The sequence below is a fragment of the Macrobrachium rosenbergii genome, chromosome 9, assembly GCF_040412425.1.
Source record: "Macrobrachium rosenbergii isolate ZJJX-2024 chromosome 9, ASM4041242v1, whole genome shotgun sequence".
NCBI lineage: Eukaryota > Metazoa > Arthropoda > Malacostraca > Decapoda > Palaemonidae > Macrobrachium > Macrobrachium rosenbergii.
In genome coordinates, this window is record NC_089749.1 from 57,036,568 (window position 1) to 57,051,131 (window position 14,564).

Consider the following 14,564-nt stretch of genomic DNA (forward strand, 5'->3'; position numbering starts at 1 on the left):
ATAAAGAAAATGCTACCATCTATGAAAACAAACAAATCAGATATATTTTGGCCAAAAAAAAAAAAAAAAGTAATGTACGCCCGGTAAACAATAAACAAGATTCTTCTGAGTTATGATTCCAGTGGCTATATTATTATTGTAGTAGGTAGTTCTCGTGGGGTGTCGACTGAATGATGCCCTAACGAGAAGGGCGAAACTAGTCGACACCCCACGAGAACTACCTCCTACACATCACTAAACCACCGGATATGAATATCGGTCAATTGCTTGCAACCATTCCAGAGCAAGAAAAGCAATTGATAAGACGAATTGAGCGTTTACTATATAAAATAAATGCTGTTGAAACTGCCATTTTGTTTAACAAAATAATAATAATAATAATAATAATAATAACACTATCGTTGAAAAGATATTACTGTTGTTATTCCAAACTGAACAATGCAAATCCTTAATAATAATAATATAATAATAATAATAACACCACATTCTTTGGAAGCTTGAATTTCAAGTCAATGGCCCTGTAGGCTTGTCCCATGTTAATAGTTTATATTTTCAGTATAATAATAATAATAATAATAATAATAATAATAATAATAATAATAATAATAACGTTTAGTTTCTAAAGGCCTGTTGTGGATCTCTGGATCCATCAAACCAACAAAGATGAAAGCGACTGCAAAGTGGAAACAATTTTCTCCCTCTCGGCACTTGGCGTGTACGGATCGCTCTCACAGGAACATTTGTTGATACTAGCAGAAGGCCGTCGTGAAACAATAGCTATTTTATTCATTTAATACTCATCATTCCGGCAAGTTCAAGGCGAGTATCATAATCCAAATGGGACTCTCCATCTGTGGATTATTTTGCTCTTAATTATAGGTCTACGAAAAGAAACGTTCTCTGTGAACTGGAGTTTGCTAAAATGAAAAAAATACGACTTGAAAAAAAGCCTTTGTCGCAAAAACATAAAGCCTGTTATACATAATATACAAAAAGGGATATCTTGAAATTCCATAAAACAAAAAGGAGAATTAGATGAATGGAACAACTACACACCTACATCACTACAGGGAACTCCCCTGAATTGCCTCAAGCGGGCTCCAAAAGCTGGCTTCAAAAACTCCACCTCGGGAATCACAATCCAACCTCTTTGAATACCGACACCATGGGCTTCGGAGCGCATTCTCTCATCACACCCCGGGGAATGCTTCTCCTTGCCAGACTCAGCGATCGAAATAGGAAAGAACTCATTTACAACGGTTAATCTCTTTGATTCAGTGACGTCTACCGTGATCCGGTCGGCAGACAGAGTGGCGCCGGCGCACAATGAAGTGGGCGGAGCGCTCTCCAAGAGCTGCCCACTTGACCTGTGATGTTCTTTGACGTCCACGCGTGGATTGTCGCAAACAAAAAGCGTGTTTGAACTGTCATTCACCGGTGGATGACACCAGGTTCTTTTTCGATTCGGCTGTTTAAAATTCATCTTGTTTGAAGAGGATAACAAGATCATAGGTCTACGGTCGTTTTTCTAAATAACAGAAGATGCAGGATTTCTAGACTAAAAAGGTGAATTATCTTTACGCGTCCGTGTATATATATGAAGAATAATGAATTGTATATCATTACCAGAGGCGTTTTTTTCACAAGGAGACATTCGGCCTAAGACAGACACCGACTGGCTTGTGTAAACAGTTCATCTTTCAAGTTTTTCGCAACATAGCATTTGCACTGAGTTTTAATTCCTAACAATTGTTCAGAAACACACATGTATATGTATATGTATATATATATATATATATATATATATATATATATATATATATATATAGAATATATACATATATATATATATATATATATATATATATATATATATATATATATATATATATATATATATATATACATAGAGAGAGAGAGAGAGAGAGCTTTATCATCCACGCCTATTTTTTTAAACGTCTTATTTATGACAAACTAATGCTGCTGTGACCACATGCCAAAATGGGATCTTGTTCTTTGAGCTTGCTTGGTACATTGATTCGAAGGAAACTTGATACATGTATTAAAAAAATAAATAAAATAAAGCAAAGTAAAATAACTGCTCTATTTGTCATGATGTACAACATAAAAATTTTCTTCTTTTGCAAAACAAATCGAAAAGTTATTTTCTAGCGATTAAAAAAAATAGTTGTTCGATTTTGAGAAAAAAAAAATTTTATTTACAACAAGAATATTCTAAAGTTTCGCAAAATTCAGAACGTTATATGACCCGAAAACATTAAGTTTAAAATCTGATGGAAAAATTAATTTTCATATTTTGCAATTAACACGTTTCCCTTTCTTGCAAAATAAATCTTTTAAGTTATTTCTGCCGATAAAAAAAAATCCTACAACCTTAATAGGAAAAACACACAAACGGATTTTGATATTTCATTTTTCCCAGTTTATCAATTTTATTTTCAAACTTAGATGACAATTAAGTGTTCTGAATTAAATTGAACTGAATATAGAATTTAGGCCAAAGGCCAAGCACTGGGACCTAAGAGGTCATTCAGCGCTGAAAAGGAAATTGAGAGTAGAAAGTTATGAAAGGAGGTACAGTAAAAGGAACGAAAAGGGTTGCAGCTAGGGGCCGAAAGGACGCCGCAAAGGACCTTAAATAATGCCTACAGTGCAACAAGTGAGGTGCACTGACGTTAACCCCCCTACGGGAAAGATGAGTTACAGATTAAGAAGACAATTTCTAAATTATTTTGCGTCATTCCAGTGGGGGTATATGAAGAGAGAGAGAGAGAGAGAGAGAGAGAGAGAGAGAGAGAGAGAGAGAGAGAGAGAGAGAGAGAGAGAGAGAGAGAGAGGCATAAATAAACTTAAGTAATAAAGCATGGAGTATACAATAAGTAATGTTGAGAGAGAGAGAGAGAGAGAGAGAGAGAGAGAGAGAGAGAGAGAGAGAGAGAGAGAATCTGTTCCCAATGCAATTGAGACGTCTATCTCATTTCCCGCCTTCCAGCGCCATCTCTGGGAAACCGTCCTGCTTGGCTTGACAGGTTTATTCCCCCGCTGTCATTTATCTTAGACAGATACCCTTTAATTACCGTCCCTTTTCGCGGTCCGCCCGTCGCATAAACGGATCCACTTGGCAAGTCCTTGCTAAGAAGGCGCTGCGTGGCGCCCATTACGGGCGCGAGTCGCAAACACACACGACTGAATGAGCAAAGTTGACGGTTTGGGCGGTATTAATGGCACGTCTGCTGTCGCCTCATCTGTCTCTCTCTCTCTCTTACCCTATCTCTCTCTCACCCCATCTTTCTCATTCTCTCTCTTTCCCCATCTCTTTTCTGTTTATCTCTCTCTCTTTTCTACCCCCTCTCTCTCTTTCCCCATCTATATATATATTATATATCTATCTATATATATATATATATATATATATATATATATATATATATATATATATATATATATAGATATATATATATATATATATATATATCCCTCTTTCTTTCTCCCTTAACCCCATCTCTCTCTCTCTCTCTGGGAAGACACAGGGTAAATGAGACTGACACCACGACCCCCGGGGATCTTCTAGGGTTCCTGGTCATCCCCAAAAACGTGGAGAAAGAAAAACAACGGGATATCGCAAACAAGGTCAATAGAGGCCGTTGTCTCGATACGCAGAAGTAATGAGGTTTTTTGTTTGTCTTCGCTTCCCGAGCGTGACTTTTTTTTTTTTCTTTTCACGCACAGAAAGATCGTAACGGCAATTTTGACAGAATGATTTACAGGCGTACAGGTATAAAGATGCAAATACATGTAAATTGGTAACATATATTATATATATATATATATATATATATAATATATATATCATATATATATATATTTATATATATTTTGTTAGTTATAAATGATTTGTTTAACCAGACCTGTGTATAATATATATATATATATATATATATATATATATATATATATATATATATATATATATATATATATATATATATATATATATATATATATATATATATATATATATATATATATATATATATATATATATATATATATATATATTATTTACGAGGACTAAGTCATAATTTATTTGTAAAGTTCATATGCAATGTAATGCTGTTACAAAAACTGTAAGCTACATACATGAAATGTACGTCTTCATCAAAATGTAAATGTAACGTCACGAATAATAATAATAATAATAATAACAATAATAATAATAATAATAATAATAACAGCTTGATCCCTGGGTAGCATTACAATCAGAGAGAGAGAGAGAGAGAGAGAGAGAGAGAGAGAGAGAGAGAGAGAGAGAGAGAGAGAGAGAGAAATGGTAACCAATACTTAATCACAGGAGAATCAGATTAGTGACCCTGGATGCTGGAATATGTCCTATGGTCAAAGAAAATATTTAATAATGAAAAGGGAACAGACATTTTTTTAAAAATTATACTTTCTAAGCTGTCAAGGGACGCGATGACAGTTTTCTCATACCGAGAGACGAACGCTTCCATCAGAACATTCCTCCACTCATTCTTGTGATGTCGGAATTGGGATACATGAATTAGGCCAAAGGGCAAGGGCTAGGACCTATGAGGTCATTCAGAGCTGATAATGTTGAATTGCTAAGAGAGGGTGGAGAGTAAAACGGAAGAAGAGAATATGAATAGAGACACAGTAAAAGGAATGAAAGGGGTTGCAGCTAGGGGCCCGTGGGACGACGCATAAGGTGCACCGATGGCACTAGACCCATACGGAATGGAGTATAGTTTTTAGGCCAAAGCCCAAGCACTGGGACTTATGAGGTCATTCAGTGCTGGAAAGGAAACTGAGTGAGTAGGTTTGACATGTGTAACTGGAGGAAAACCTCGCATTTGAACTATGAAGTAATTGTTAGGGGAGGGTGGATAGCAAGATGGAAGAAAGATATGAATGGAGGTACAATAAAAGATATGAAAGGGGTTGCAGCTAGGGGACGAAGAGATGCTGCAAAGAACCCTTAGGAATGCCTACACTGATGGCACTAACCCCCTTCCGAGTTGTGATGTATTCAAGTTACAGAATTGACGTTTGCGAAAATAAAGTTCTTATAATTCCAGTATCTTCGTTACTGTCAACAGCCTCAACGTACTTTGATGGAATGACAATATAAGCTCCGTAAACTTTACAAGAGAGTGGGATTTTTTTTTTTTTTTTTTTTTAACAATCAAAAGATACATTTCTAGGTGAAATTTGCGAGGATGGCACCACTGTCTCCTCACTGCAATCAAATTTGACAAAACACTCACTGTCGCAACTTACTGAATTGTAAAATTCTTAAAAGTTTTTACAATTTTATAATCATATTCATGATTAGCGACGCAAAATCTTTACACAATTTTTTATAGGCAAAACAATTTCAACTTAAAAAAGCGGCCCACTAAACATTGGAGTTGTGTTAAAACTTTGCATCAAATACAATATTGTTATATTGTATTACAATCTGATTCATGCTCAGAGACCCAGTTTATCCCATTGTACCCAGTTAGTTGGAAAGCAAAGTCTTGAGATAAAAATTACTGAAGCTAGAGCCTTAGTACTGGAACTGGAATATAAAATTTAGGCCAAAGGACAAGTGCTAAAAGGGAAATTGAGAGTAAAAAGGTTTTTGAAGGGTAACAGGAGGTGAACCTTGCAGTTGCACTTTAGATGTGGGTGGGAAGTAAAATGGAAGAATGAATATTAACGGAGGTACAGTGAGAGAAATGAAAGGGGTTGCAGCTAGGAGCTAAAGGGACATCACAAAGATCCCTAAATAATGCCTGCAGTGCACTGATGGCACAACACTCCTACAGGGAACTACAGCATACTGCAATTTTTTTTTTGACTAAGTGATCCAAGAGACAGAAACATACATACTGTAAAGGAAGGCCACTTTGACAAACAGCCTTCATGCTTTGGTGAAAATTGCGTAAATTGCTGTATATCACCCAAATTTCCATATAATGTCTTTCTGCAGTGATGCTGATAAAACTGACTCAACACTGCATTGAACCTTGAATGAAAGGAAAAGTCCATGGTAGCCTATAAAAATTTTCAAGGTTTATATCCTACGGTTTTTGGTAAATTTTGCCTAGACTGCAACAAAGTTGCAATCATTCATCAATTTATGAAAATTTGGGATGTTGCAAACCACCTTTAGTAATGCCTATTGTGCACCACCCAAAGTGCACTGACGGTGCTAACCCCCTACCGGAGGCCTGCAGTCAATTTTGACCAGCATCACTAATTAATGCAATACAACCAGTTTGAAGGAAAGGTCCACTTTCACTCCAAAAAACATGGCCAAGCCTTAATGAATTTTGCACTAATTGTAACCAAATTGCAATTTTGCAATCATCTGTGATAAGCAACCCTAAGAAACTCCATTATACCCAAATTCTTTATTCCAATATGTCATCAGGGATAATCATGCTAAATTTGTTCGTTGCACAGGAAAACGTTTATTACATAGATAGATGTTCTTGATAATGGTAAAGAATCATATTGGCTATAATCTGGTCACTTGCTTACTGGCATCAAACAACACTGGATCTGGTCATTAATTAGATGCCACAGTACAAACACTATGGTGACCACTATCAGAGAAACTTACAAAAGACATTAAGAGTCTGGTGGGAGTGGAAGTAAGTCATGAAGGTGTCCAATAATCTAAACAGGAGCAAGTGAATTCAGCAAAGTCAACGATAGCTTTACGCTTCATTTTCACCACTTGTCTGCTAATATTCCTTAGTGGTCTAAACCTTAAAATTATTCATACAATTTACTGTTTTGTCCTACTGGCTTTCATCCTGCTAATTCCATATCTACTTGTCATCCTTTCTCATTACCTGTACAATGCATCACAATCTTTGAGATATCAGTCTGTTTTCCAGGGGTAAAGTGACAATACATAAAAGTAATTACCGAAGTTCCATATGTGGATGGGATACTGATGGTAAGAAGATGGATATGGCTTGGACATGTCCTTTGCAAACCATCAGAGAGAATAGTGCAAGTGTCCACTGGGGTCCTGTGGGCAATAGAGGGGTTGGAAAGCCCAGACCCACTTACATTAGAGCTTTGAAAAAGGGGGCTAGAGATGAGTGGAGATTCCTAAAGACAAAGCGCAAGAAGGATATGAGAGGCAGAATTTTACAGAGGCCTTCGTGCCATGTGGCAGTGGGGGCAATGATGATGAAATGAAAGTGGAATAATGCCAAAAATTACTATCATAAACTTCCCACTAGATGATGTGTAAATGGGGAAAAATAAAATGCAAAGTATTTACTATTTTTAATCGTTGAAACTACAAGTCGTACCCTCCAGTATTCCTTTGGTCAGGCTGAGGGCAAAAAAGGTCATTCACTCAGCCAAGCACACATCACTTATGAATTTCCAGAGTAGCAACAGAACACTGTACTTGCTCTTCTCTACTTCACCAACATGTACAGTCAACAGTACACTAAGATATAAATGTTTTACAGTTAAGCATACAAGTACAGTTATTATTAGTTATTACAGCCTTTATCATAGTCTTCATATCGGCATGACAACTAGGCCTTCCGTTCTTTTAAACTGCAACAGATCTGTGGGTACAGACGGATTTAGAACTTAAGGATATAAAAGTACACTTCTAAATATTTCCCACCTTTTCATTACTGTACTACACATTATCGGCAGCAGGTTGACATCAAAAATGAAGAGAATCCCAGAAATTATAACACGGTTGACCATGATTCAAAGTATGTGTTGCTCGTAATTCAATGATTTTTGCTAAACCTTGACTGAAGTATTTCATCACTGTAATTTATTTCCCCTTGACGTTAAAATCTGTTTTCAACCCACAAAATGAATGTATTAGAAGCTGAAACAATGTCCGGCCAACTTTGTTATAAACTGTGTGTGTACATCCCTATATACTTCTATATGCTAATAACTATTACAAAAGAGCCACTAGACTTATGTACACTGATTACAAACACAGCTACAATAGATAGCGAAATACGAATGAGAATGCACAAGTCGAATAAATGAATGAGCAAGCCAAGAAAACATCAAATTAGAGATGGTCAAAATAAATGTTGAAACCTGGGAAAAAAATTAATGATGGTGGGTAGAGAGAGAGAGGAAGTCTTTGCTGGCAATGAATAGTTTACTACACCTTAGAAAAGAAGCAAGGTATTTTCAATATGGTATTTTTACAATGCCGAATGAAATAGCAACAGTAACATATAAACAGGTACTTTCCACATGACTAAAAAACAAAGTGAACTGTAACCTATCCTACAAGACACAGAGACAATGATAATCTATGAGCTTGGAAATGGTAGCAACCACTATCAGTAGTCAATGACTTACATTACATGGTATCCCTTCAAACACTGCTTCATATACAAAACAAAACAGACTGACCTTTTATTATCAAAACAAGATCATAATTGAAAATAGTCATTTTTCCTTTGTTAAAACTACACTCAAGAAATTACTTAGTCAATTTCAAGTCAAAACTGGATGCCTACACAAAAAATTCTCAGCTTGCATCACAAATGAAGCATTTATAATTTATAAAATTGAATTTGATTAACAAGTCAAGTATCAAAAGCTGACGAGTACTGTATAACTAACTTGACTAAATCAAGTAAGAGAGAGTGACTGTGATATTGAATATTGGCAATAATCACTACCTTGTCAACAAAAACAGCATATATGGAATTGCAACATTACTATACTCTTAAAGGTAGGATTTATGTGAATAAGTTCATCATCAACAGCGCTAAAATAACTTGACAAGACCCTTAATCTACAGAGATGATAACTATGTACACAAAAGGACTCAGGAAACATTTTACAATGGATTCTATTATACATAAAAAAAATCAATGAAACAAGTTACCCAAACACTTTTAAAGTAGAGCAGCAAATGTGAAAAATAAAGGAATTAAATAAAAAAAAAAGTAAGTCCGAGATCTCCTCTATTTTATGCGACTGCTGCCATCTGTAGAATTTCCCCTAAGTCTGAAAGCAAAAGAAGTACGACAAATTAAACTGTGATTCGACAACCCTAACCCAATACACTCTAGAGTAGCTTAACAAGACCACCGAGTTATTATTAATACTAAATAGTTCACGCAAATCACTGGCTGAACATTCCCAACTCTCACAGGCCTGGTACGAAAAGTTTGTTCTACAAATTTAACAACTGGATAAAATGGCGAACATCCCGACAGTTCTTCCATCACCAATCTGCTTCCAAGAGCCCTTTGCTGTTCATTACAGTAATGAAGCAAGCTACTGAGGACTGGAGAAATGGAGGCCCATGCTACATGCAGACAACCTAATGTTAACAAGCAAAATAAAATGGAAAAGGTTTGAGAAACGCTCAAAATATGCAAGTGACATGGAAATAAGAGTGAAAATCTGCAAAAGCTAAACAAAGCTTAAGGTCACGTGAAAAGAAGCAAAGAAAAAGCAGTCATAAAAGTGGCTATGTAGATGGCTGAGGAGAGAGATCAAGAGTAAATGCATTACTGCAAAATTAGGAAAAGTAGTCAAAAAAGTGGCTATGTAGATGCAGGGGAGAGATATAGAGTGAATTTAGGAAAAATTGCCATAAAAGTGTGTGTAGATAATGATGAGAGATATCAAGAGTAAATGCAGTGCTACAAAATTAAATATACCAGACGGTGTTATAAAAAATAATCAGGACTGCAATACACCTGAAAAAATTTTCGATGCCTGAAATATCTACAAACAGCAAATGAGAAGGAAAGGTAGGAAACTATGTTGTGGTGGAAGAGCAGATCTTGGAAATAGAAAATATCTCTTGCTTGAGGAGAGGGTTACCACTGCAATAGGGGGGAGGGGGAATGAACAGAAACTATTTGGAGGTGGTGGTACCAGATTTCTCGACTACTAATACATAAAAATGAGCTAACTTGGAAAAGCTTGCAATTCATGCAAAAGACTTGCACTGGTCTATGAAGGCGTGCCATGAAAATAAAGTGTGACTAAAACTCTATGATGCATGCCAGTGTACTGGTAAGATAACACATCAAATGAGGAAGTGGCAGACAAGTGTGATGTTTGGGCATTGGAAAGAAGATCAAACTCTCAAAGACTGCATAAGATTTGGACATGCAGTGAGAAGGGATGAGGTAATATATATATATATATATATATATATATATATATATATATATATATATATATATATATATATATATATATATATATATATATACACAGGCAGTCCCCGGTTATCGGCGGGGTTCTGTTCTGAGGGTGTGATGATAGCCAAAAATTGCCGCTACCTGAAAACTGGCGATTTCTGCACTTTTTCGGCAAACTTAGCTGCTTATTGGAGCCTCTGTAAGTTATGTATCGGCGCCAATAAGCAGAAATTGGCGATTTTTGGCGGCGAAAATTGCCGATTTTCGTTGGTAGACAAGCACTGTAAAACCGGATCGCCGTTAACCTGGGACTGCCTGTATATATATATATATATATATGTATATATATATATATATATATATATATATATATATATATATATATATATATATATATATATATATGTATATATATATGTATATATATATATATATATATATATATATATATATATATATATATAATATATATATATATATATATATATATATATACATACATACATATATATATACATATATATATATATATATATATATATATATATATATATATATATATATATATATATATATATATATATATACATATATACATACATACATACATACATACATACATATATATATATATATATATATATATATATATATATATATATATATATATATAATATATATATATATATATATACATACATACATACATACATATATATATATATATATATATATATATATATATATATATATATATATATATATATATATATATATATATATATATATATATATATATATGATATGGAACAAGAAGACCTGTGCAAAGGCCAGGAAATCATGGAAATTTGGCATGGATGAAGACATATCAAGGAATGCAGGCATTCATTTCAGGTCTATACCATAAAGGCAAAAGTGACCATAAAAAACATTAGTGATAATGGCATTTCCCAAGTTACAATCTGAGTTAGTAAATTGCTTCTTGCTAAGGGCTAGATGTCTGATCATTCCAAAACTGACATTCTGACCTGGAGCAAAGCTGTTAAATTTTTCCTTTATAAAAAGCTTGACATCTTTTTTTCTACTGGTACCAATTTTATTTAGGGTATTACAAGTAAGCACTTTGAAAGCTAGTGTGTATGTATGTGTAAGCAAGCTGGCAAGAGTGGTACATGCAAGAGGTGGGATGGCTGAGAACTCTAATTTAAGGAGAAACTTAACCCACTACCTGGTCCAAGTTCCAGGTCTGCATGCATTAATATGTCCTTGATGCTTTCCATCTTTTATGTAACACTTTTGGTATTATACTACAGTGACATAGTTACAATTTCTTAACTCTTTTTCTCATACCTTTTCAGTTTCCTTACATTCCTCATTTCATAAAAGGTAGAGAGGTTAAATACCCCATAAGCTTAACATAGAGAAGTTAAATAAGCTTAGAAGCTAAACACCACTACCTGATTGAAGCCCAGGCCTGTATGCATTAAAGAAATTTTGTATAATCCAAGTACAGCCGATACTGTAAAAGGCTCATGAACTATTTTTCTGTTTAATGTGAAGCATGTCTGGGTGGTCCTGTGTTTGCTCAGTTAATTCTTCCTAAATTTAACAACTTTCTTGTAATGATATATTGAGTTATGTGTTGCAGATACACAACAGTATATCTGCAACACAACTTCCTCTCAAAATTTTGCTGCTAATTAACTTTGTATTGGTTTTAATATTTTGATGATAACTTATTTCACATGGTAAGTCACATTCCTGAGGGAAATTTGATTAAAGTACTGTATTCTGGCTTTGAAATGCTCCAACCTTAAAAACACAACCCGATTTTGTAAAATAAATAAGACTGCACTATCATAAATAGAAGGGCTTATTATGGTTGGCACATGCACACAACCAAGTGTCTCAATGCTCTAAGTATAATGGCTTTGGCTCATAAAGCACACCAATAATTGTAGTTTTTTTCAGTTCTGTTATCTTCGATATTCTTTGTTTTATTTTAATGTTCCATGACTTCAATATTCAATAAGCTTTTCAGAAGCTGTACATCGATGAAGTGAAAAACTTGAACAGAATACCATTGCAAATGGGTGGAGTTACAGCTGGCAAAATATTTCAAGATTGGATTGGATGAAGGCTTATGCAGCAATATTTTTTAATCTATGATAAAGGAAGCACTAAATTTTTAATTTATGGTAATGGAAACACTAAATACAACAGTAACATAAAAAATATGTAATAACACTTTACTGCACAATTGCACTTTGTAAAATTGCCCCATGAACTTAACATCCCAAAGAGAACAAAATATATAATGTAGATTAAAATCTACACTACAAAAATATATATATGTAAAAATGTTATCTTTAAAACCCAAAAATATCTTGCATGTCATTACCATTTGTAAAAGTAACACGTGAATTGATACGAACATGTCTGATTAAAATACTGTAGTCTTGCTATAATATGATTACTGATACAGGAATGAATTCTTCTATGTATATTTTTTTGTTTTTATGATACTTTTATTAACTATTTTAACTAAGTATACTTTACACTCTTCACTCTGAGGTCCTATACTGGAGTTCTGATTACTGTCTGCCAAAGATTACGTTCCTCTGGGGTTAGGATAAGACTGAGAAAAATGTAATTTTTGGCTCCTAGGACAGATTACATTTCCAAGATATATTTCACGAAAAACAAATACCATCCCTGATGCTGGGAAATACGATAATTACACTCTACCTTCATTACTGAAGGAAAATATCATAATCTAGCATGTTAATTCTTTCCTCTTTTAGTTTTCATTCAGAAGACACAATCAATCTTCATGATGATTGCCAGTACGGCATCAATTACAACTATTAAAATTGTCAGGGGGAAAAAAAAAGCTTTATTGACAATATTCCTATTCAGATAACAGCTGGGAATGACTGACAACCACTTACCTTAAGTAATCCTAACGATCAAGAAGAATGTGAAGATCCAGTGTCTAATTATTTCATTTTTTTACCTCTTCCACCTGCAAAAGTTGCAATTTAGTTGAGAATCAAATATGATAATGTAACATCATTCCCACCAATTGATGAAACTTCAATGAATAACCCCTGAAACTTACAAGCAACTAGTGCACAGACAAGGGAGAATAAATGTAACCTTTTACTTGACAACTTATAGGTGCTATTGAGTTTAAGCTGACTATATTCTAGGGATGATATGCCACCCAGTTTTTAGGTAGTTTGACCAGATTACCGAGTTCCTAATTATCAATTGGAGTAGTAGGCTGATGTTTATTAGTAGAAGGCAAGCAATCTTTTCTTTAAAGTTAATACCTAACTAGTTCTGACCCTGTGGTTTATTTTGGTAATGAACACTGGAACTTTTCAACTACAACATTTCAAATCATAATGAATACAGAATGGTTCACAGGTCTGAGGATGCTTTTCACATTTCTTTAAACCTCATTTCTCACCAAAAATATGCAGCAGCCATCTATTCCTATATGTCCAAGAAAAAAATTCTACAGAGAACATGTCCTGCTTCATGAATATTATTAAAATAATCTGTGATTTTCTCCTAAAAATATTCCTTTCTATACAGTAGAGAGCTAATGCTCTCACTAGGAAAACGTTAGTCGTTGCATTTTGTGCTACCGGAAATTATTTTTATAACAATGTAATATTTCGGTTAAAAGGAATGTGAATTACAATTTTAATACAAAACTTTGCAACAGCCTACAAAGTCATTGAAATTACAAAGACAAAAACTAAAGACAGTAAAAATATCTTGCATTCAAACATGAACTGACACCACAAATCTTTAAATCTGATGATCAGTAAGCATGAGCAAAGGCTTAGAACTTATTATTTTAGTCATGATTCCCCAGCCAATGAAGTATTAAAAAAATGAAAATAAACAGCATCACATACAGTACATACCTTGTGTTGGAGATTCTGGAATTTTTCTCTTCAGCATACCCATGGCTTCTATCATCTTCTGGGTGGGTTGTCTCCTCCGTTTGCCGGTATCTTCTTCAGTGGTTACATCAGCCTCCATCTCCTCTTCCCCTTCTCCTGCCCCCGTTTCATCTTCTTCTCCTATGCAAGGCATTGATGCACCAACCTAAACAGTATAATGACATTTAAAAGATGAAAACTCAAACACTAGACCAAACCATACTGTACTCAGTGCAGCTGTTCTGATTACCGCCTTCTTTTCCACTGCAACAAGGGTCCAACTAGGTTTTTCTAAAGTCTGGGAGTTGAATCAAAGGGGAAAAACAAACTAAAAAATACACAGGTATTAACACACATTCATGAAATCCTTTTAACAATGGACCAATTTGTCCACCTG

The 14,564-nt window shown here is 34.5% G+C and overlaps 1 protein-coding gene across 10 annotated transcripts in view; it reads right to left on the reverse strand.

The window, feature by feature from the left end:
- Positions 1 to 7,320: 7,320 nt before the first annotated feature.
- Positions 7,321 to 14,564, reverse strand: part of LOC136841870 (longitudinals lacking protein, isoforms H/M/V-like) — a 31,916-nt gene continuing 24,672 nt past the window's right edge. For all 10 annotated transcript variants that reach the window (XM_067109282.1, XM_067109277.1, XM_067109283.1 and 7 more), the window contains 3 exons: positions 14,150 to 14,333; positions 13,160 to 13,233; positions 7,321 to 9,054 (listed from right to left, as the gene is read on the reverse strand). In XM_067109282.1, the coding sequence (XP_066965383.1) occupies positions 13,208 to 13,233; positions 14,150 to 14,333 (210 nt within the window). In that variant the 3' untranslated portion in view covers positions 7,321 to 9,054; positions 13,160 to 13,207. The remainder of the gene's footprint in view (positions 9,055 to 13,159; positions 13,234 to 14,149; positions 14,334 to 14,564) is intronic.